The sequence below is a fragment of the Trachypithecus francoisi genome, unplaced genomic scaffold, assembly GCF_009764315.1.
Source record: "Trachypithecus francoisi isolate TF-2019V2 unplaced genomic scaffold, Tfra_2.0 Lachesis_group4, whole genome shotgun sequence".
NCBI lineage: Eukaryota > Metazoa > Chordata > Mammalia > Primates > Cercopithecidae > Trachypithecus > Trachypithecus francoisi.
Window position 1 is genome coordinate 109,804,977 of NW_022681469.1, and position 24,669 is coordinate 109,829,645.

The 24,669-nt window shown below is 49.5% G+C and overlaps 1 protein-coding gene across 44 annotated transcripts in view; it reads right to left on the reverse strand.

Annotated features, from left to right (window-relative positions):
- SUN1 (Sad1 and UNC84 domain containing 1) overlaps window positions 1-24,669 on the reverse strand; it is a 55,464-nt gene that overhangs the window by 19,386 nt on the left and 11,409 nt on the right. For 3 of the 44 annotated variants that reach the window (XM_033194467.1, XM_033194438.1, XM_033194469.1), the window contains exons 2-14: window positions 21,500-21,596; window positions 13,492-13,680; window positions 11,907-12,091; window positions 10,814-10,840; window positions 10,519-10,698; window positions 6,506-6,703; window positions 5,542-5,625; window positions 5,121-5,231; window positions 3,462-3,560; window positions 2,795-2,888; window positions 2,173-2,231; window positions 1,906-2,048; window positions 1,245-1,454 (exon numbers count right to left, since the gene is read on the reverse strand). In XM_033194467.1, coding sequence (XP_033050358.1) covers window positions 1,245-1,454; window positions 1,906-2,048; window positions 2,173-2,231; window positions 2,795-2,888; window positions 3,462-3,560; window positions 5,121-5,231; window positions 5,542-5,625; window positions 6,506-6,703; window positions 10,519-10,698; window positions 10,814-10,840; window positions 11,907-12,091; window positions 13,492-13,680; window positions 21,500-21,576 — 1,656 coding nt within the window. In that variant the 5' untranslated portion in view covers window positions 21,577-21,596. Of the gene's footprint in view, window positions 1-1,244; window positions 1,455-1,905; window positions 2,049-2,172; window positions 2,232-2,794; window positions 2,889-3,461; window positions 3,561-5,120; window positions 5,232-5,541; window positions 5,626-6,505; window positions 6,704-10,518; window positions 10,699-10,813; window positions 10,841-11,906; window positions 12,092-13,491; window positions 13,681-21,499; window positions 21,597-21,991; window positions 22,166-24,669 lie in introns of those variants that run through there. The other 41 variants (XM_033194470.1, XM_033194439.1, XM_033194477.1 and 38 more) reach the window with 27 other exon arrangements.

Genomic DNA, 24,669 nt, shown 5'->3' on the forward strand with positions numbered 1-24,669 from the left:
AGAGAATCTATGGTTGCAATGTGGCACATACTCTAAATGAAAAATCCGCTTAATAATGACATCCTCATCTTCATCCCTAACTCCAGAGATCTTTATTTATATATTTATTTATTTTAAGGCTGCACTCCAGCCTGGACCACGGGTCCCCTCTGTGGTTCACTGCAACCTCCACCTCCTGGGCTCAGGTGACCCTCCTGCCTCAGCCTACTGCGTAGCTGGGACCACAGGCCTGAGCCCAGTGCACTGACACAGCAAACCCTGTGAGGGCCCGATGCCCACCTCGGGCCACAGTGGGCCGTGCTGCAGCTGTGCTGTCCAGCAGGGCAGCACCAGTCACTCTTGGCTACTGGGTACCTGAAATGGGGCCATGCAAGTGAGAACCTGCCGTTTAAAATTCGACGTGGTGTTGACTGACAAAAATGTAACAGCCATATGCTAGTAGTGGCGTTCTCCACTAGGTAGTGCAGATGCAAACATGAGCTAGAGGCTCAGGGGAGCAGGTACCAGGCTCTGCCCGCTGCCAGCTGGCTGAGCGTTTAACACTGCACTCACCGCTTCTGAGGGAAGCCCTGCTCTGCGTTCCAATCACTGCCATGATCACACCCAGATAGGCACGTGCTGGAAGATGGCTTAAGAATGGGCTCAATCTGTACTAAAATGAGCTCAGGCCACATACAATTTAGTTTTCACTAAACTGTTCTGAAAAGCTGTCGACTGTTTTCTTTACGAGAGGGCGTACTCTGAAGCAGAGGTTCCTGGGTCCCCCCACGCAATCCCTGTGGTGGGCGGGAGCATCTCGGGCTGCCTCTGAGGAGAAGTGCGTCTGGGACCCATGTGAGACAGTGTGTGTCCATCTCAGTGGTCATCCTGTCTACAGGGCCACTCAGTGGCCGTCCCGTCTGCAGGGACAGAGCGCCATGACCTGTCACCCAGAGGGCAATCTGGAGAACAGGACAGGAAAGGCCACGGTTCTCCACGACCATCAGACTTCCCGCTTGGGGTTATCACACATCTCCTGCCCACCACTTCCACGCGTGCTATGGAAGCCACACCTCCTGGTCATCAGCAGACGATGGGAAACCCACTCCCTCTCCGGCACACTGCTCTCAACAACTAAGAACAGAAAGTGCAACCCCTTCTCACAATGGCACCTCTCCCGTCCCCTCTGTCGCCCAAAGAGAGAGAACACGGCACCCAGAAGCACGCAGGTGTCACGTGGAGCCCGGTAGCCTGGCAGCACCCACCTCCCTCAGGGACTGTCCCACAGCATCTCTGACCGATGCTGATGCCCCAGCAGCGCCATCGTCCATCTGGTCCACCCGAGCCTGCAGCTTCTGAAGCAAAGTGGTCAGCTCTCGGAGATTCTCGCCATGGTGGTGGCACTGTCCAGACAGAGAGGTCACCTGCTGCTCCATGCCACTCATCCAATGCCATGGAAAAGCCTCGTCGTCACCCTGAAATGGTAAGAGAATGAAACCAGGTAATCAAGTGACCATGAGCAGAGTCAGTCAAAACCTCCAAACAGTGTCCTACAGCAAGACGCCAGCTCTGGGGTGCACAGCACACGAATGGAGGAATCCACAGAAACCTGGAGTATCAGGTTCGATCCTTACGTGCCTGACTATGGGTGGTTCTCATTTGCTTCTCTATACTTTCCGTACTTTGCACAGTAATGAATACTATAATGTTTTTTACATTAAACCTAACTGAATCATGAGAGTACTTTAAATGTGCATTTGAACTCTTAGAGCACTTAAGGAGCTCCAAAGACTTGCTTATCTGACGTTTAAAAATATTTCCTACAACAGGGCACCTGACTGAAGTGCCTGGCTCACAGCAGTGTGGACGCGTCCCTGAAGACCTCACATGTGTGGTGCCAACTGATGGGCCCTTCTACCCTCTTACCTGCAGAGGCTGGTTCAGGCGAGAAGTCGCGGGTTTAAATACGTCCTGGGGGTCATCCACCCGCTGTGTTCTATGCATGCTTGCCCAGTTCAACACAGGCAGGAACGAAAAGTAATCGCCCTGGCCCCGTAAGGAGAGACCTGCTAAAAGAGAAGAACCACCACACGCACACAGGTACACCATGTTTCTCAAACCATGGACTTACACGCTCATTTTTTTCCACTAAGTTACACGTATGTGTATTGCTTAGCCCCCGGATTGACTTACCGAGTAAAAGGAAGAGTGGGACGAGCAAGACTAAAAGCTTGCAGATGTTTCGAAGGCACCTGGGGGTAAAAATGAAAACCTTTGACTTGGAAAAAAATGAAAGTCAATGTTCACCAATCTGCTTTCCCCCTCTAGATAATTTTGTGCAAAATCCACCCCCCAGTATGAGAAAAGCAGTTATGGTTTTATCTACAAGGCTGTGATGCCTACAGGAGAACCTTCATGTACAGCGGTGTCCTCGAGACCTATGGTACCAACTCTCTGGTGCTGTGGGGACAGCCCGAGCTGCCCTGAGTCTCTGCCTCTTCAGGTCACCAGTATCCCGAGGTGACTGGCGCCCCTGGGCACTGCAGCAGGGGAGGAGCCTGGACCTGGGTCCCCCCCCGCCCAGGCCCTTCCGGCTGTCTCACCTCTGCACACTTGTTTTCCTTAATGATAGCTGCCTTTCTTATCTCACAGGTTGGTTTGAAAAATAAGAATATAAAGGCACTTTTGTAAAACATACAAACACTATGTGAACATAAGCTAAATCCTTATAAAATAACAGATCAAATGAGAGCCTGCTACTGGCACAAAATTGGTTCTTTAAAGCACCAAGCTGACATGATATCCATTTCCTTACCTGGTAAGAAGAAACACATTCAGCCAAGAAATCAAAGTAACAAACTGGTACCATCCAATCCCCAGCCACCAGAACACTCCGGAGGCTGCCTTCCCTACAAGAAAAAACACCAAACGTTCTAAGGAAACGTTCTCAGGAAAACCAAGCTCCTAAATGGACTGTTTCTGTGAAGGCCAAGCAAGAAGCACATGAAGATGAAGCTGGAGGTGAAGAAGTTCCATGATGCTAGTTGCCACGCGAGGCAGTAATGTGTCACGCTGATGCACACACAGGACAGGACGCAGGAGAGGCGAGGCGGTAACGTGTCACACTGATGCACACGCAGGACAGGATGCAGGAGAGGCGAGGCGGTAACGTGTCACACTGATGCACACGCAGGACAGGATGCAGGAGAGGAAGCCCCAGATCCATGCATTCTGTGCCCTGCACAGGGCACTCGAGCAGCCGGACTCACCCCAGACCCAACCCCAGAGAAACCAAGGGCGCTCATGCAGCAAGTAGAGTCAGTTAACACTGCTACACCATGAGGAACGAGACACGTGACGCCAAGGGTCAAAGCATGAGAGCCTACACGAGATTTTTACTTGGTTAGGTAAATCATCGAGTGCAGGTGCTTAGCTGCCAGAAGCTCTGGAGAGAACGCAACACAGAAACCCAAAATAGCCACCTGGAGCAACCACGGCCAGCCAAAGGGCCGACCACGCCGTCCTAGACACAGCCCGGCCCGCAGCTCCGATCCTGCGCAGAGTCTGCAGCAAGAAGTAACCTGTGCAGAGAAGATGTGTGAGGCTGCAGACAGATGCCAGAGACCAGCCTCTGCACTGACAGCACGGCGGGGATGCCCACACCACACACTCCACCAAAGCCCACGTCAGTGGGTCGAGTCTCCTCAAGAAACACGAAAACCAAATAACTCTTGTACGTGTTGGCAATACCACACTGACATTACCATAAGAAAAGCTCAGTTCTATATTTAATAGTTTTCACTCACTTCTGCCTGCAGATACTTCAGATGTACAATGCAGATATCCCCTACGAAACCCCGGGGGCGGCGGCTGGAGCCACCCTTTAATACTGGCCATTGGTGCCAGCACAGTTTATATTGGAAAGATAGTACCATATTTTAAAGCAGATTGAAATTCCATAGACACCTGCAGTTCACATGCTCTAGGTGAGAAAATAATTACTCAAAGACCAAAATTTACATTATTCTAAAGGCTAACATTTTCTAGTGAAAAAGTGTTTCAGAAGGGTAACATGGCACTGCCGGATGATGGAATGCACCACAATCAACTTAGTATCAAACCTCACATTCCAAAAAGCAGGAAACTGCTCATGAAATCCGTTTTGTTCCAGTTTTTTTTTTTAAGAGACAGGGTTTTGCGATGTTGGCCAGGCTGGTCTTGAACTCCCAGCCTCAAGTGATCCACCCGCCTCAGCCTCCCAAAGTAAGTTTTGTTCCAGATCTCATGGTGGGTGGTTCTCTCCTCACACTGACTTAACATTTGCATGTTAATTCCTGCAACTATGTAATTACAACATGGTTGGCATGCAAAGAAGTACGGCTTATGAGAATTTAACAGAAAAATCAATTGCTTTATGTTGATTAATTAGCAGGTGAGACAATTATTTTTGAAACTTTTTTTTAAGATGCCAAAAAAGGCAGAAAGTTTTGAGTGTAGACTGGAAACAAGTAATGTGCTCATGTAAGCTTCGGGGCACAGACAGCAACCATTAAAGCGGCACAGGGCAGAGGTGCAGCCGTGGTGAGTCCCAGTTCCAGTTCCTGCACAGCGGGGTGAGCAGGGACTCACCTTTTCTCGACTTTCAATCTCACCTCAAATAAATTCCTTTTCAAATGTTTAACTCATACTAAATAAATTTACAAGGAGGCCAGGTGTGGTAGTTCACACCTGTAATCCCAGAACTTTGGGAGGCCGAGGCAGGCGGATCACCTGAGGTCAGGAGTACAAGACCAGACTGACCAACATAACGAAATCCTGTCTCTACTAAAAATACAAAAAGAATCCTTTACTCAGGAGGCTGTGGCAGAATTGTTTGAACTCAAGAGGTGGAGGCTGCAGTGAGCCAAGATTGCACCACTGCACTCCAGCCTGGGCATCAGAGTGAGACTCCATCTCCAAAAAATCAATTTACAAGGAATCTTTTCGAGACAGATTCACCCTGTTTTAAACCAAAGTTAATACTATTCCTGTCAGTTTTTACAGCAAGACTTTAAAGCACTTGAATTCCAAGCACAAACCACACAAGGCACAAATAGCGTGGTGACGGGGTGGGATGAGACGGAGACAGGGCGAGAGACAACCTGCACACGCCCAGATGTGCTGGAGGGTCCCTGCCCGCCTGGGCGGCCGTGGCGACTGCAAGCGGACGGCTGTGTACGCGTCAAGGTGCCTCTTGCCCTTACAGTCGTCGCCTGTGGGTGACAAGCAGTGAATGTGGCGGATTCACAAGCAAACTCTGTCCATCTCAGCTGTGCACAGCAACGGCAGTCTGAAAAACTAGGAAACTCAATTACACACAAGACAGTTAACAATCAAAGCAAATGCAATCTGGTGGCTATGAGCTTCTGTGATGGGGGCTTAAGCAGCAGCTCCACCAGCCCGTCGTCATCAGTGAGGACCACCATGTCACACGGGCTGCTCATTCTCTGCTAGTGCCTAACGTGACGGCGTGTGGGACCAACTCCACGACCGACGCCCACAGGAAAACGAAGCCATACTTACACAGCACTTCCCCATTTACACTGAGGTGGCCATCCTCTCTGAGAATCTCTCTCACATTCATTCTCCCACAGTAACTGGCATGAGCTGCAACACACGCAAAAGAGGCTTAGAGAACTCACGACGCCAAGCTCGAGCGCTCCTCACACCCTGATGAAGTCGCCATGATCAGAGTATGTGCTAGGCTAGCCACTTCCACAGAGCTCACGCAGCTGATGGCTCCTACCACGCAGGTGACAGGGCCCGGGCCACGAGAAGAGATGGGAAAGACCCCCCACCCGCTGGCTGAATCCTGTGCGCAGCCCAAACATACAAACATCAGCTTAAAATCTCTCTGGGCCGGGCGCAGTGGCTCATGCCTGTAATCCCAGCACGTGGGAGGCTGAGGCGGACGGATCACGAGGTCAGGAGTTCAAGACCATCTTGGTTAATGTGGTGAAACCCGTCTCCACTAAAAATACAAAAAATTAGCCAGGCGTGGTGGCGGGCGCCTGTAGTCCCAGCTACTCGGGAGACTGAGGCAGGAGAATCGCTTGAACCCAGGAGGCGAAGGTTGCAGTGAGCTGAGATCGTGCCATTGCATTCCAGCCTGGGCAACAAGAGTGAAACTCTGTCTCAAAGAAAAAAAAATTCTCAAAAAATAGGTTCTAAATACCACTCAGGTAAAGTTTTTGCTTTAAAAAGGTAATAAAAATCAAAAGTTGAGCACATTAACTTTTCATTTAAGAAATAACTTTAGAGATGTTTCAACACTGATCAGCTCTGAGAGAACCGAACTACACACAGAACAAAGGAAAAGTTCCACAAGCTCCCAGAGATGCAAGATCCAGAGGGGGAAGCCAGGAGACAGCCAGCACCAAGACTGCAGGAGGAGGCAGTGAGGGAGGCGCCTGGCGAGGAAAAGCACAGTGCTTTCTCCACCGTGAAAGCGATTGGTGGAAGAAGGAGGGAAAAAATATTTAAATACCTTTTGATTCATGGCTTTTTGACTTAAAGCTTTCGGATTCATAATCTTTTGATTCATAAGTTTTCAATTTGTAATTTTCTGATTCATAATTGAGCTTCATTAAAACCACTTGAAAAAGTTGAACTAAAAATGATGAAAAAGATGACGCAGTGTATCTGGCCAGCCACAAAATCCTATTCACGTAGAAAGATGCACCGCCTATTAAAAAACCATGAACACGCGTTATTTCTTCCCATAAAGCCAACATCTACTTCCTGATAAATCAAGTAGCTAAATTACTTATGTCAGGCACTTTTAGAATGGACACCAAAGATAATCACTCGGGGAAGAGCCCAACTGGTGGTGGACAGGGGACTCTGGAGAGGGGGCTGCAGGGTAACCCCCGGGGGACCCTGGAAAGGGGGCTGAGGAGTAACCCCCAGGGGACCCCGGAGAGGGGGCTGCGGGGTAACCCCCGGGGAAGGCCGCCAGCTCCGCTGACGCACTAGCAATCATCTACAGAGTACCCAAGCCGCGGCCACTTCACTCCAATGCTGTTTACACATATACTACCACATTCAGATACTGCCAAACAGCCATTTGCTTCATGGCCTCTGACCCGCCAGCTTAAGAATGGGACACCGGAGCACCGGAATTACCTCCAGAATCACCTCCTTTGGTATTTATTATTTTTATTCTTAATTTTTTTTTTAGAGACAGGGTCTTTCTCTGTCGCCTAGCAGTGGGATGATCACAGCTCATTGCAGCCTTGAACTCCAGGCCTAAGTGATCCTCTTGCCTCAGCCTCCTGAGTAGCTGGGAGTACAGGCACATGCCATCATGCCCAGCTAATTTGTTTCTGCTTTTTTAGAGATGGGGTCTTGCTATGTTACAGCCCAGGCTGGTCCCAAACTCCAGGCCTCATGTGATCCTCCCACCTTTGCCTCCCAAAGATCTGGGATTACAGGCATGAGCCACAGTACCCAGCCTATTTTTTAATTTATTGATTTGAGACAGGTCTCACTCTTGCCCAGGCTGAAGTGCTGGGGTACGATCTCAGCTCACTGTAGCCTCGACCTCCTGGGCTCAAGCGATCCTCCTGCCTCAGCCTCCCAAGTAGCTGGGACTACAGCCATGTGCCACCTCTCACTTCAGAAGATACAATGTGCGTTGGGCAGGGCACGGTGGCTCACGCCTGTAATCCCAGCACTTTGGGAGGCCGAGGCAGGTGAATCACAAGGCCAGGAGTTCAAGACCAGCCTCGCCAACATGGTGAAATCCCAACTCTACTAAAAATACAAAAATTAGCCGGGCGTGGTGGAATGCGCCTATAGTCCCAGCTACTCGGGAGGCTGAGGCAGGGGAACTGATTGAAACCGGGAGATGGAGGTTGCAGTGAGCTGAGATCATACCACTGTACTCTAACCTGGGCAACAAGGCAAGACTCTGTCCCAAAAACAAAAACAAAAACAAAAAACTGTACAGGCATCAAAAAGAATAAAGTTAATCTCAATTAACATATAAAATGAAAAGAAAGGCTAAACTGTGCATACACTGTGATGGCATTTAAGGAAAAACAAAGCTAAAACTGCACAGTTCTGCAGGTGCATAAGAGAATCCCAGGACAGTCATGCAACACTGGGGAGGCTGACTACTCCTAACCCGTACATTTTAATGGTTAATTTCATGTTATCTGAATTTTACCTCATTTTAAAAAGCGTAAGAATTCCCATTCAACGATTATCATTAGCAGTGGTTCCCCTGGGAGGAGATGGATTGATTGGGTGGGCGGAAAGGACTTACTTTATCTGTACTACTGAAAGACTTTACAGAGAGAATTACAATTAGTACACACACGAAAACAAAAAGAAAGAAAATATGGAGAGAAAAGTTATACTTGAGGAAAGCCGTATTTATTTTAAATAAATATGATTATGCAACCAATTCATGCAATCTGACTGCAAGTACGTAGAGAGGAAATTTCTGGAAGTGTGGTTCTTTTCTGGTGTGGCAGCTTGTAGGTGATTTTTATTTTCTTCTTTGTGCCTGATTTTCCAATGTTCTTTGATAAACATATTTTACTCTAATACAGGGTGAACACTAACGTGGGCCGCACAAGTTCTGGCCTTCATCTGAGAGGGCAAGGCAGGTGTGAAGCCCAGAAGCCCTGCGGGAAGGATCGGGCTTGTTTTCTCCCCCAAAACACCCAAGACCAACATCTGTGGGGAGGCACCACGAGACCGACGTCTGCGGGCAGGTACCATGAGTTTCGGGAAGCTACAATCCACACCACACCAATGTCTTTTCCATCTAAAGACACACTCAACTGCACGGCTAAGCTTGGGCCCTGATCCCCAAAATTCTGTCAGTCATAAAGAAACACACATTTACTACAACACGCCTAGGGAGGCCTTCAGAAGACAGCACAGTTTGGTAGCTTCTCTCAATTATCTGTGAACCTCCTTATTCTGCCACAGTAGAGTGTATGGAATGTGCTTTTATTCTAAGAAAAATGTTATGTTCAGCCTATCAATGGCATGCTTCAAAACACAGCCTCAATAAACCCTGAATACAGAGAATCCTTGTGCATGTCGCATAAGCTATGCGAGGGCTCACGTGCAGCAACCCCACGGGGCTGTGGGGTGCCAAGTGCTCATAGAGGCAGGCAGCTAAGGGGGAACACCTGGGTCAGACACCTGGGCTCAGCTCCAGGCTCCCCCACCTGCCTGCGAGCTTCCTGAGCTGGCTGAGCCCCAGTTTGCTTGTTGGTAAAAAGCGAGCTGCCATGACCACCACAAACAGTGCCTGGCGCAGAGTGGGCACTCAGCGGTGCTGGTCCACGTGGAGGAACCCAAGCGGGCACCGTGCACAGTGCCGTGAGGGAAACCCACGTGCCGCCCTGCTACCGCCACCTTTCCCGGCCCCTTTCACACTTTCTTACTGTGTGGCATTAACAATAGCAGTGTCCACAACACCACAGCAGACACAACCACAAGTGAGGGCCACGAAGACAAGCTGGTAAAAACAAGATGCTAGAAATCTTAGGGCAGAAGCCTTCATCCTGTTGCCATCCTTCATTATGTCCAGTCATTTGAATAATACTGGACGAACGTCCCATGTCCTGGGCATAGCTAGGCTTGGAGTGGGTAAGACAGACCCGGCCCTGCACTCCTGAGGCTTCCAGCACCTCCAAGCACAGCAGAATGAGGGCTTCAAAGGACAAAGTGCCAAGGGCTCGAGAACGAGGCAGCACCCTGCCCAGCCGAGGGTCCCAGCCTCTTCCTGCCTCAGGTGAGAGAGATCCCGGGCCAGGCAATAACGAAGGACACAGACTCCCAGCCCCTCAGGGCATTGCAGTCCTGCCTGGAAGCCGGAGAGGGGCCTGTGGCTCTGTCTCTCCTGCAGACCTGGGAGGGGGCCCCCACAGGGATGCCCACACTCTTTCCCAGTCCCCGCTGAGGGAAGCCCAAGGACAGAGGTTGTCCACGTCAGGGGGTTCCCTGCAATGACTGCTGCTGTCCCAGAACAAACCAGAGCCACGTGTCCTTCCTAGACCCAGATGTTCTCCGAAGGCCCCTCCATCACCATAAGCACGGGGCACCAAACATGGGCAATGGTTTCCTGACAGGAACACTGGCATAAACACTTCACAGGACCGACCAGAGCAACGTCCCAAAGCCATTCCTTCAGCACGCATGAACATCCACGCTGCCTTATAAAAATCAGGGTGTGCATCTGAAACTGACTGTAGGTTTAACAGTTTCGTTTACATAGAAACTTTCTTTTGCTCACCTCAAGTCCAGATTTATAGAATTTCAAATACTTTTAGGTACAAAATTACTAACCACATAAAACGTAAGCTGAAACAGGACAGGCAGGATGACGCTGATTTGGGGTGTACTTCCTACACTTTCAAGGGATAATTTTGAGTTTAAGTCTCCAAGACAAATACTGCAGACACTGGGTCTTATAGAAAGGAAACATTTAATTTGGACAATACATCTTTTTTTGAGTTGTAAAGGACTGAGACTTACGTTTTTGATTCCTGTCCCTAGAATAAACTCTCGACACAGGCCCGGGGGCTGCGGGGTGCGCCGTGAGCACGTCCTTGCGCTCGGAGAGCATGCTGCAGTTGCTGCAGGAGAAGCCGTTGTGCGCGGTGGCAGCGGCGGCTCCCAAGTCCCCGTTTCCCTGAATGGCAGCTTTATTTCCACCTAAAGTTTTTAAACAGTAGATGGTAGATGGAACCTGTTTATCACAGTCTGCAGATACTTAACTAAAACTTCTATTTTGAAAAGTGTATGAAAGTAAAAGGATGAAAATAATTACCTTTAAGATCACCATCATCGTCAAGACCTAAAAAAAAAAAAAAACCACACATTTTTGCTTTTGAGCTCAACTTATCAAATAAGAACAAAACCCATTTAAAAAATGTAAAGGTTACAATGGTTAATAAATCAGCATTATGGCACTGGCCACGGTTCATTTCCTAAAATGCCTCCAGATATATGCAGATACCATCTTCCGACTGAAGGTGAAAACTTGTCTTTGGAGAAAATACAGAGAGACGGCAGCACACACAGCACCTGGCCTACGGAGGGAAGCAGAACATGAGGGAAGGAGAGGAATGCCCGTCTTCTCACAGCCCGCTCAGTGAGGCACAAACCTCAGCAGCAGATGCCTCTCTGTTGCCTGGTAACCACTCTCACTAGTTGAGCAAAACAGAACAAACACGAATATCAAGTCTTCTCAAAATTAGCACACATGATCTCTGGAACTAATCTGGATCTTCTAATTGTCTCAAACGGGACAACCAGAACATAAACTGAACAAAGATGAGCGGCTGGGCATCCCTTACCACGCTTCCCTCTCCTTGCACAGCCTTGGGACCCTACGCTCTCCCCAGCCAGGCTGTGGCTCCCACTGCCCAGACCCCACGTCAGCCAAGTCTGAGTGCCAACGCCTCACCCTGCAGCATTGTCTAACAACTCTCTAACCCTGGCTGCTTCATTGCTTAGAGCTTTCTTGGAAACACACTGGTACGTTTTTGGATTGTCTTTTTTCAAACATTCTACAAAAGTAATGCATTTATAAGAAACAGAGTTGTAAGATTACTACCTGCTGCTTAATCTCCCCATTACAACTAGTCCCTATACGTTAGCATAACCCAATGACAACCTGACAAGGCACACATGGAAGCAGCTTCCAAGGAGCGTCCTGATCAAATCTGAGGACAAGCCTGAAACCTAACTGATGCTCCTCCCAACCAGTCATGCAGCAAACCGACAACCTGGCCGCAGCCTCCCTCTCCCCAGCATAATCCCTGCAAACCGACAACCTGGCCATAGCCTCCCTCTCCCCAGCATAAACTGAGAGACACTCCAACCGTAGGTGGGGCAATTTGCATCTCCCAGGGACTTACCCCAGAAGTGGTCCACTGTGGTCTGTTCACGAATCCAAGACTCATCCAGTACAGGAGGCCGTCGAGTCACAGCATCCTGCAGGCTGTCAGTGCCACTGTGGCTAACGCCAGAGGACGTGACCTGCCTTGACACGTGGTTGATACTAAAAGCTGATTTGTTTGTGCTTCTGCGCTGTTTCGCTGTTCTAAGAAGAAAAAAGACAGCAAGTTCATAGATCTTTTCTAGAAAATACAAAATGATTACATTTGACCAACACAAACTCTTCATCTGGGAATAAACACAGTATTTTAAGGCAAGCCCTTTTCTTATGCCTTTTCCGCTGTAATGAATCAATTGTTAATATAAAAAAAGGAATTTTTAAGCTGGGATCCAAGAACTCCCTCTAAAATTGTAAACACAAAATAGTTTCCAGGTTATTTTGGGCACCATGACCCAAAAGTGGTTAAAAGCTAAAATAAACTAAAAATAAAAAAGGCCTGAAAATAAAAAAACTGTGATTTATGAATGTAATCCTCCCCTTTTCTAAAAGTGATTTCTAAGTTGCTGGTAAAGATGGAATTGTGTGAAGTACAGCAAGAATAGGTGGTCCTAGGCTGGGCGTGGTGGCTCACGCCTGTCATCCCAGTACTTTGGGAGGCCGGGGCAGGCGGATCACCTGAGGTTGGGAGTTTAAGACCAGCCTGACCAACATGGAGAAACCCTGTCTCTACTAAAAATACAAAATTAGCTGGGTGTGGTGGCGGACGCCTGTAATCCTAGCTACTCGGGAGGCCAAGGCGGGAGAATCACTTGAACCCGGGAGGTGGAGGTTGCGGTGAGCCGAGATCACACCATTGCACTCTAGCCTGGGCAACAAGAGCGAAACTCCGTCTCAAAAAAAAAAAAAAAAAAAAGGGCAGGGCGCCGTGGCTCATGCCTGTAATCCCAGCACTTTGGGAGGCCAAGGTGGGCGGATCACAAGGTCAGGAGATCGAGACCATCCTGGCTAACACAGTGAAACCCCATCTCCACTAAAAATACAAAAAAAAAAAATTAGCCGGGCATGGTGGTGGGTGCCTGTAGTCCCAGCTACTCGGCAGGAGAATGGCGTGAACCTGGGAGGCGGAGCTCGCAGTAAGCCAAGATTGCACCACTGCACTCTAGCCTGGGCGACAGAAACTCCATCTCAAAAAAAGAAAAAAGAAACTGGACATGGAGATCGTCCACAACACCATGTGTAATCCGCAAGATTCCTTCCTCCTTAAACATGTGGTAGGACAGCTGTGGCTCAACTCCCACCACAGGACCACGAGCTTCCAGACCTGAGGGCTGGCACTGCACGTGGAGTGCACCAGCGAAAAGAACTTGAAACATGAATGGCAGAACATCAATACTAAACAACCCACGTAGATTCCAGAGTTCCTTTCAGTCTTTATTTACAGCAACACTGCCACTTTATATGGCGGGTTTGTGTGTCTGTACACGCGCGCACACACATATCCTCAAGCTCAAGAGACAGGATGTGGCTTTACAGACCAAAAAATATGGAAGCTCAGTTTTAACTGGTGTTAGAGATCAGACAGAGAGGAAGAGGGCAATGCTCACCTGGCCGCTCGGTTCTTGAGGAAGACAGCACTGCTAGCACCGCCGTCGGCACCCACAGCCTCACCATCCCCTAGGGTACATGCTGTCGTGGCCAGGCGCAAACTACGGCGGGACATCCGTGGAGAATCAAATACAGGGTCCAATTTGTGCTCGGTCTCAAAATCCAGAGCATCTGAAGAATAACTGGAACTAGAAGGAAAAAAACTAATCAGAGATAAAGCAGTGCTTATAGCCCCCATTCTGAAACAAAATGAACAAATCAAAACTGAGAGTGCGATGCATTGTGGATTTTCAAGAGCAACTATTACTGGGTGACAACCTCACTCTAAAGCAAATGTATGGTGGCAGAGGTCAGCCAGCATCGGCTCCTGACACCTGCCCCAGCCACTCTCCCTTCACATCAGATGCAGGATAGGACTGTATGGGGCAGAGGTCAGCCAGCATTGGCTCCTGACATCTGCCCCAGTCACTTTCCCTTCACATGAGACGTAGGACAGCACATTCCTAGATGCTGGGACCTAGCGTCTACAACTCACCCTAAGAACTGCTTGAGGGCATATGCTAGAGCCCTGAGTCCCCACCTATGTCCTCACTATAAACACATCAGAGTGTGTTTCCTAGTCAACACTACGCGGACATGAAATTTAATCCAATACACCAGTGCATATAAAATGAATCCACGCAGGAGACGAGGCCAAGTGACTGAGCCGTCAATGCTCCCCTTCTAAATTTAGAATTTATCTAAAGGCTTGAGACAAATTCAAAACTGCTTTGAGCCTGTGACCAAAAGAAAGGTACTTCCAATACCTTCCATATAATTATTCAATTAATGTAATTAAATAAAAAGATGAGCCAGGCACGGGGTTCACGCCTGCAATCCCAGCACTTTGGGAGGCCTAGGCAGGAGGACTGCATGAGCCTGGGAGTTTGAGGCTGCAGTGAGCTATGACTGTGCCACTGCACTCCAGCCTGGGTAGCAGAGCAAGACCTTGTCATACGTTCATGACCAACAGTAAGTTAATACAAATTGCTTCGAGTTGCCATACACAATTTAAAAAGAGGTTCTTCTTTAATTCAGAGGCTGAGATGGGGACGAGAGAGAGACTGCACTAAGCTATGCTGAACACTGACGATGGGTATGAAGCTAGACAGAGTTTCAGTATCATCTAAAGCAGGGTTTGTTTCTAGCGGAATATTTTACACAATTGTGATGCTAGTTTAAGAAAACAATCTGATTTCAAATCAGAACTTGTTATGTAGGTATGGACCAACACAATCCCGACTTTCAATTCATCTGTTAACCTCTTTGACTTCTACCCTCCCACCACCACTCAGCCTCTTGATCTAACTACTGGGTTTGAAGTTGAGATGAGATCCCTGCTTTCCAACACAAACTGGGAACCCTTGCTGGTTTGGGTAGAAAGGGCGCTGGTGAGGAAGCTGTGTGGAAGGACGCTCATGGCAGTGCTGTCCCAGCAGCAAGACACGGGGACGCCACCCACAGGGGAACGGGCACGGGGACGCCGCCCGCAGGGGAACAGGCATGGGGATGCCACCCACAGGGGAATGGGCAGGCGAACCAGGGCACATTCCAACTACACAACGCTGCAGGGCCATGAGAACACAGGGAGACCTGCACACGGTCACAGAAAGACTTCCAGGTACACTGGTCGACAAAAAAACCCTAGCACCATCCTATGTTAGAATAAACGACAAAATACCACCACATACCCATCCACACACAGACGTGTAAAAGCATGAGAGGATCTTCACGCTGGCTACCACAGCCAGTCAGAGCATCTTCACCCTGAGCTGCACGGCACCAGACTCCTCATCAAGGTGGGCAGCCATGCTTAAAAGTCAGGGAGGGAAGAGACTAGGGGAAAGGAAGAAGAGCGGGAGGGACCAGGAATTTCACCGCTTTGAGTTCAAAGACTAAAATTTCAAGTCCCAACAGAAAGCAGGCACCCAAGTGAGGAAAGCTCCTGAGTCTCAGCCACTCAACCACAGCATCAGGTGAGCTCAGGGTCCCTTCCAGCCCCCCTCATCACGGCATCAGATAAGCTCAGGGTCCCTTCCAGCCCTCCCTCATCCACGGCATCAGATGAGCTCAGGGTCCCTTCCAACCCCAGCACCCACGATTTCATCAGCATCACAGCTCAGGTGCAGTTCAGGAATGTCACAAGCCACCTCTGCTCGCCAGCCTAGGCTGTCTACCCAGCCGCCATCCGTATCACGGTTCCTACAGACAGGTGTGCCCAGGGCCCTGCAGGAGAACACCAGTGTCCAGTGGAGACAGGAGGACACAGATGCTGGCCCAGCACCATCCCAGGACACAACGCAGCCCAGTAGGCTACGGTATTACAGCACTTTATTACCTTTTCGACAATGTTTGGGGGAACACAAAATTTCAAATGGAGGTGTCCAGTCTAGGATGAGAGAGAATTAAGTGACAGAACAAGGAGACAAGACTGATGAAAACCCTGAAGATAACCTGGAGATCTCACCTGTAAGAACATCAGGTTTTAATGTCTTTCTCTCATTAGTTATGCACTGTTCTTTCAAAAATGTGTTATTTAGATGTACTTTGTATCAAGAGACTGAAAAAAAATGGACTCCAATTGAAAACCAGAGACAGATACCAAACATCCCTGGACCCACAGCACCTGCCCAACAAAGGCACACAAGGTTAACTCTGCTCAGGTGTGCCAGACTGAAAGGTGCACAGTCCACGTGTCTGAGACTTCAGTGCTTCAGACCGCTGCTCACGGAGTGTGACGGCTGTGCCCTGACACCAACTCCAATCGCAGACCCCTGCCCGTCCCCGCTCTTCCGGCCACGCACCCCTGCCCGCCCCAGCACTTCCGGCCGCGGACCCCTGCCGGCCCCCGCTCTTCCGGCCGCGGACCCCTGCCCGCCCCAGTACTTCCGGCCACGGACCCCTGTCCGCCCCGGCACTTCAGAGCCTCTGTGACCGGGGCCTCAGCTCACAAGGGTTCCCCAGTCTGCTGTCCTGCTGCCCCAGTGGCCTGGCACTCTCCCTGCCGGCACAGGGTGGGCCCGAATGCTTTCTCTCACGCTCCCCCATGTTGCAGGTGCAAGTGCGTCATGATCCGTGGTCCCCAGGTCCTCAGGCCATCCATGTGTTGAGGGCCATGTGTGCCCAGCCCTCCGTGGCCTTCTCAGACCCCCTCCATACGCCCCATGTCTGACGTCACCATCTCTTCCCTCCACCTCTCGGTCTCTGTCGGGAAGGCACTGCATTTTTCTTCCCAGAGACGCCAGATGCCATCAGAAAACTGCCTCCTCCTCGACCCTGCCCATCCTTTCCCTCTGCAGGGTTTAGCTGTATGTGTCAACCTGACTGGGCCTTGGGCGCTCAGATATTTGCTCCAACGTTATTCTGAGTGTATCTGTGAGGGTGTTTCTGGAGGACAGTAACATTCAAATCAAAATCAAAACACTGGGAAAGCAGACTGCCCTCCAATCAGCTGAAGGCCTGGACAGAACAGGAAGGCTTTAGTAAGAAGGAGCTCCTCCTGCCGGACAGCCTGGAGCTGGAAGGCCAGCTGCTTCCTGCCTTCAGACTCAAAACGGAACATCAGCTCTTCCCGGGTCTTGAGCCTGCCCACCTTCAAACTGGAACTATACCGTGGTTCTCTTGGGTCTCAGGCCTCTGGACTTGGCCTGGAACTTACACCATCGGCTGCTCTGAGTCTCCAATTGCCAACTCAACCTGAAGATCTTGGGCCTTGCCAGCCTCCATGAGCCAATTCCACATACTCAATCTCTTCCTATGCATGTACTCATACGTTCACTCATGTTCTACCCTGATGCACCCTTCTTGCCTGCTGCGATGGAAGAGGAATCCCGAGCCAAGCCTGCATGCTCTGGATGGAGTTTCTCCTGCCCTCCTCTCTCTGTAGGAGACCCTTCCTCGTTCTCCTTCATCTTCAGCTTCTCTCTACTGGCTCCTGACCACCAGCATCTAGACACACGCTTGGCTCACCCCATGGTAAAAAACAACTTCCACTCAGAGCCACACCTCTCCACCTCCCCCAGCAGCCGACCGGCTGTAGCGCTGGCCAGTCTCCGCTCGCTCCTTGCCTGGTGGAGGCTCTGAAGCAACTTCCGCCAGGCCCCCCAACCTCCATAGATGAGTCACCCCATCTTCCTGACGGTATAGCAGCATCTGCCCCTGCTGGCAAGTCCCCCCTTCTGGAAACTCTCTTCTTCTGGCTTCCACAACCAATACCCCCATGAGCGGCTGGATGGTGTGACCCTCATGTCTCCAGCGCCCCTGGATCCGAGCGTGGGCAGCAGCACGTCGGGTCCGAGGGCTCCGGGAAGCATCCTCCTCTGACCCTGAAGCTCAAGGCCACCATCGCCAATGGCTGGATTTTACTGCGGCTGGGTTCAGCTGACAACATCCATCAGCCTCAGTGCTATCAGGGGAGACACGCCAGACAGCACAGACTCAAGATGGTGACAGGCAGCTACATCCTGTAACACCATCTGTCACAGAGTCACGCCAATAAAGAAATAAACCAAAAAATGACCGCACTTCCAGACTTAACTACCAGTTGACAAGAATTACAGATTGAGGCTTAAGAGGAAAATCACCCAATGTAACATGAGGATCCTGTTTAGGCTAATTTTAAAAAAATTAATTGTGAAAAAAAATTCAAGGATCTGGGATATTGGAACACTGACTAAATACATTAAGAACCCCTTTAAATGACTGGGATGATAGTGGTATTTGGGTTATTTTAAATATATCATTATCTTTTTTTTGAGATGGAGTCTCGCTCTGTTGCCCAGGCTGGAGAGCAGTAGCATGATCTTGGCTCACTGCAAGCTCCACCTCCCAGGTTCACGCCATTCTCCTGCCTCAGCCTCACTAGCAGCTGGGACTAAAGGCGCCTGCCACCTCGCCCGGCTAATTTTTTGTATTTTTAGTAGAGATGGGGTTTAACCGTGTTAGCCAGGATGGTCTCATCTCCTGACCTCATGATCCGCCCGCCTCGGCCTCCCCAAGTGCTGGGATTACAGGCGTGAGCCACCATGCCCAGCCAAATATACCATTATCTTTCAGAGACTGGCTTCAAATAATCCAGTGAAGTTCCAGGGGAACGTGGGAGGAAGTGTTCGGGCCCACCCTGTCCCAGCAGGGAGAGTGCCAGGCCACTGGTGCAGCAGGACAGCGGGCTGGAAACCCGTGAGCTGAAGCACTGAACCCGCATGCATCACGTGGAAGCCAGTCGCCGGCAAATAGGCTTGTCACTGTTCTCTCAACGTGCATATTGTCATTTTCCAAAAGAGAAAAAAAATTATTTTTTTTTTTGAGACGGAGTCCCACACCATCTCCCGGGCTGAAGTGCAGTGGTGCAATCTCGGCTCACTGCAACCCCCACCTCCCAGGTTCAAGCGATTCTCCTGCCTCAGCCTCCCAAGTAGCTGGGATTATAGGCACGTGCCACCACACCCAGCTAATTTTTGTATTTTTAGTAGACACGGGGTTTCACCACGTTGGTCAGGCTAGTCTCAAACTCTTGACCTCAAGTGATCCACCCACCTCGACCTCCCAAAGTGCTGGGATTACAGGCATGAGCCACTGTGCCTGGCCCCCAAAAAGAGAAAAAAAATTTAATTAAAGAAAGTGAGTAGCCAGGATGCTGGAAGATCTTTTCAGTGTTTACTGAAATTGCTAAGAATCAAGATGAGGGTAGTGACCGAGAGAGAAAGCCATCAGGAACAGCCGCTCCACCTTCCGACTATGCAGGGAGGGCTAAAAGACAAGGAGAACTTTCAGAAAAGAGGCCAGGGCTACCAGGAGCCTAAGGAAAGGAAAAAGAGAAGAGCGTAAGGACCCAGTGTAAGGCTGGTCAGCTGGGGCAGCAAGAGTTGCGGGACGCCAGCCCAGGACCAGGTGGACCCAGGCACTGATGTCCAGACCAGCCCTGAGGCCCCCGCCTCCAGTCTCCGGCTGTGCACCACAGGCCTCGACTCACGCGAGGCGACTGGTCCTTCCCTCTGGTCCTGATCCAGAGCTGGGCCTCCCCAAAGCACTCTGGCCATCTCCTGAACAGCCCCCGACCTCTATCCTGCAGCAACCTCAGAGAGCATTCCCCCTTTAAAACCTTTCAGGGTTTCCCAGTGCCCAAGAGTCCAAATTCCCAGCCCAGCCTACACCACCCGGCCAGCCCCTGCCCACCAAGAATCTAAATTCCCAGCCCAGCCTACACCACTCCTGCCAGCCCCTGCCCACCTTCCCCCTGCATTTCCCACTCCAGCTGCCACAGAGGTCTGCCCACAGGTCTCACTGAAGGAAGGCTGTGAATTTCAATGAAGTTAAGTGTTGCTCTCCCAAGGTAGAGAAACACACACAGGCATTTTTAAAACTCTATTTAAAATAGGTCAGAAAAGCAACAATAAATGACCATAAATCACTGTTTCATGCTGCACGGTCTGAAGGAAGAAGCAGTCTGAGCTGGCCTACCTGTTCTGTTCTAACCACTACAGGACTTTTACAAAACAGAGTGTTCCATCCTGGCTAACACCGTGAAACCCCGTTTCTACTAAAAAATACAAAAAACTAGCCGGGCGTGGTGGCGGCGCCTGTAGTCCCAGCTACTCGGGAGGCTGAGGCAGGAGAATGGCATAAACCCGGGAGGCAGAGCTTGCAGTGAGCTGAGATGCGGCCACTGTACTCCAGCCTGGGCGATAGAGCGAGACTCTGTCTCAAAAACAAAAAAAACAAAAAAAAACAAAAGAGTGTTGCTATGGAAGTGTGATGTGACCTAGAATTGTGAATTAAAAACTCAATCATCAAATGTGAGATCTGACTAATGCTGGTAAGAAGTATTTTTCTTAAAATATTTTCTAATTTTCTTACAGTTTCAATTACATTTTCACTCTTTAGAAGATAAGCCACTGAGACCGGGCGTGGTGGTTCATGCCTGTAATCCCAGCACTTCGGGAGGCTGAGGCGGGCAGATCACCCGAGGTCAGGAGTTTGAGATCAGCCTGGCCAACATGGTGAAACCCCATTTCTACTAAAAACAGAAAAATTAGCCGGGCATGGTGGCCGCATGTCTGTAATCCCAGCTACTCCAGAAGCTGAGGCAGGAGAACTGCTTGAATCCAGGAGGTGGATGTTGTAGTGAGCCGAGATTGCACCACTGTACTCCAGCCTGGGTGACAGGGTGAGACTCTGTCTCCAAAAAAAACATAAGCCTCTGAAAAAATTACACAAGCATTTTCCTGGTGCCTTAAACATCTGCTTGGGTACACAAGTTTTTCAACCTGCTCATCAAATCCTGGCCTGTCTCATTGTATATTTTCCTTTGGCGCTGAAACATCTGCTTGGTACACACACAGGTTTTCCAACCTGCTGATCAGATCCTGACCTGTCTCGCTGTATATTTTCCCTGGGTGCTTGATTTGATTTCATCAAACGCAAGCTTCGTTTCAGTCACCCTTTCTACCTGGTAAACTGAAAACACAAGGGGCAGGGCCAGCACCTCTTCAGACTCAAACGTCTCTCGGTTTGAGTGGATCAGAATATGAGTAAAAGCAGAAAACTCAGCCTCAGACAAAAGTTGTGTTCTTGAAACCTTGAGCTTCAACACTATTCTATGATGCTTCCTTTCAAACGGGAAATAATTTTCCAGGTTACTTCTGTTAACTCAAAAATACCAAGCCACTGATACACATCACAAACCCCAGCCATCACCACAGGGACTTCTCCAGATCACCACCGCCTGGGTGGGGTTGAAGCCAGCACGCCATGTGTGATGACTAACCACCCAGTCACCAGGATAAACAGATTCGGAAACACAGCTTTCAAAACCACCCTAAAGCCGTAAGATACAGTTTACCAGTTTTTTTCACCTTCAAAATACAGCATGCAGTCAGCAGTACTATCGAGTTCCTGCTAAGGTCCACACCACCGCGGCAGCAAGTGGGCATCACAAGGCCAGGCCCCCACGTGCAGGTGCACACTCACCTGAGCGCATACGTGTAGCCCGTGTTCTCCGGCACACACTGGGGAGGACTGTACATGTGAAGCCGAGAAAAATCCATGTTCACCACTTCAAACCATACTGCAGAGGGCGGGAAAGAAATGCAGAGTGTTTAACAAGCGGGAAATCCAGGGCAGTCCTGTCTTAGTCAACCTGAGCCGCCTACATGCAACTCAACTCAGGTCACCATCAAAACTCCCAGGCAACACAGCCAGCAGCAGTGTTTTCTAAACAGAGGAGACAAGTGTTTCCATAGTCACAAGCCCAGGAACACTTCTGTAGTATCTAGTCCCCTAATATAGCCTGAGAAAAAGACCTGGGGAGCCCTAAAGTGACTGACTCATGAAAACGGGGGCACCTTCCAAGAAACACTGAGAGAAACTCAGAGCGCTCTTCAAGATGTTTTTAAATCCTGTGTCAAAATGTTCGCGGTCTTTTGAAATCAGCTTTTATTTTATTAACTAAAATAGAACAACCTGCTACTCCGTAGTCAAACAGCAGCGTACATGTTCTAGATGGCTGAAGCTCTCACAAGCATCTCGGAATCAGAAAAGAAACTGCAGGGTGAGTAATAAAAAAGTTTAAGGCACTATTTACACTTTTTTCCTCACCAAAAAACAGGTTATTTTTTAGGTTAGACAGTGGTGAGTGTATTGTTTCTCAGGCTGTCATCTAGATTTCTTTGGAATGACTCACACCTTCCTCTGGCTAAAAATATTCACATGCACACGCCCTGCCTTTTTAAGAAGTCCTCATAGTAGCAACGTGAGTCGTAGTCAGCTATTGAAATATCTGAGGAAGATATAACTAAAAGAACATCCTGGACAAAACATACTTTTGTACAAATGACTGAGCTCCATAAACCAAGCCAAAAGTACTTTAATTCATACTACTTTCTTTGAAATAAAGTACCACAGAAATAAAGACCACTGTTTACATGTAAAAATTGTACTACACCTATAAGTATCGACAAGCATGACGAAACTTCTGCATTTCAAAACACGTTTCAAAATTCTTCAGTTCTTTCCAGGGACATCCAGCCCAGTACCCAACCCAGAACACAGGCTCGGCAAGTATAATTCACACTTGTTTGGCATTCTATGAACTTATGTTTCAACAGCTTTTTGCAAATACAACTAACTGTGATCACTTAATCCACATAATAGTTAATATCTGTTTAACTCTCTCTCTCCCCCACTTGTCTACACTTTAACCAACACCTAAATCTAGATTCAATCCATGTGCAGAGGAGCCCGGCACAGGAGCAGGGCCTTGGTCTGGATCCAGTGTAGGCTACCCTCGCCCTACACACCATGCCTGGGCTCCTGAGGCGCACAGGTCTGGTCCGGCAGCCTCTGCAGAACCCAGCCCCACCCAGCAGCAATGCAACAATGGGCTCTGCCTGCACTGCCAAGCAACAGCCCAAGGCTGGGCTCAACGAATGTCCACTCCCGCTCCCGCCATGGGGGGACACTGGGCTAACTCAGTGTTTCTACAGACGCCCACTCCTGCTCCTGCCCCGGGTGGAGGGACATTCCTGCCCTGGGTGGGGGGACACTAGGCTAAGTAATGCTATGGATGCCCAATCCTGCTCCTGCCCTGGGTGGGGGGACATGGGGCTGAGTAATGCTATGGATGCCCACTCCTGCTCAGATGTTGGGCTAATTTAGCAATAAGTCCATTAGGACAGCCAGGCCAGAGAACAGGAAAGCAAGGAAGACAGGGATGGTAGGGAAAAGAGGTCACACTCCAGGTTCAGCAGGTGGTGAGGGAAGTGCGGACGTGGAGAGTCTGTGATTACAGACCCTTAATCTGTCTTCATCACTCTGATTTCATTTTTATAATCACGTGAATTTTAAGTTTATGTTCCCCGGTGAAATGCATCTATGTATAAAACACGTGGAATCTATCATTTTCTCTATTTCCTACACTTTGAAATGAAGAAACAGGGCACCTTACCCACCCTGATGCAGTCCTGGCCTAATGACACCTGTCCAGGATCAAGGGAAATGTCCTGGCCGTTATCTCTCAGCTGAGAAAATAACCCCACCCTGACAAGCGCCAAAGGCCAGGCTCATGCCAAGCAGAACCTTGCAAGGCAGCAGCAGCAGAGGCTGTGACAATGTGCCCCGGTGTCCCCAAGGCAGGTGCTCCGCGCGCTCCCACATGCGCCACAGGCCTGCTGCCAGGTAAGAGGCTCCCAGAGTTCTCCAACTCCCCTCCCCACCCTGCAGTCTCATTCACTCCCTCCTTCCCCCTTAACAGACCACAACATGGATCAGGAAGATTTTAAACTTCATCCTTAGCCCTTTACAAAACCAAGTATTAAATTATAGCATAAAATAAAATGAAGTCAAAAAAGGATTAAATGAAACTGCGCACCTCAGGCAATGCCTGACAGGTGACAAGCACTCAGGCATCAGCTGCAGTTATTTTGAGGAGTAAAGCGATGGGGCCGATGTTTTAAACTTTAAGAACAGTTATTTTTCTACTGGGCAATCAATTCCTGAAACGAAAGATTTGTTCACCCTGCCCTAAATGAAAGGCAAAGGTTCACCGATGAGCCCCACAGCTGGGACTTAGCCAGCAGGCGGGAGCCCCCAGCCCTCGCAGAGCTCGCCGGCACACCTGCAGGCCAAAGCATGGTTCCGAGACCAGCTCTACTGGCCACCAAAGAGTACTCAGCGTTTTCACAACACTGTTCCCAGTCTCCATTACATCACTGCTAATTAAAACCGAAATGTAACATTAGAGCCTTCCTATGTGAAGAGGAGGCTGCCTTGGTCGCCTGTCTGAGAGACTCAAGGAAGATGTGTTTTGCATTTATAATCTGATCTGCAACCACACCGTAAGTGAAAAATGGACCCAGGATGTTTTTGATGGCATCAGAAGAACCTGGAAAGAATCTGAAGTTGACATTCTGCATAGATGTGCTGTCTTCAGGCATAACACTCCTGCCGGCATCCGTGTCTCCCTGGCTGCCCTGCCCTGAGTGTCACGCCTGGCATGGCCTTGTGAGAGTCGTGTTCTGCACAAGTGTGTGTCCCCTGGCCTGGTGGAAGGAGACAGACTAACTGGTACCCAGCTTTGTGCAGGACGCTGAGATAGGAGCTGGGCATCAGAAAGCCCTGGGGGTGGGTTCTCAGGCTGGCCG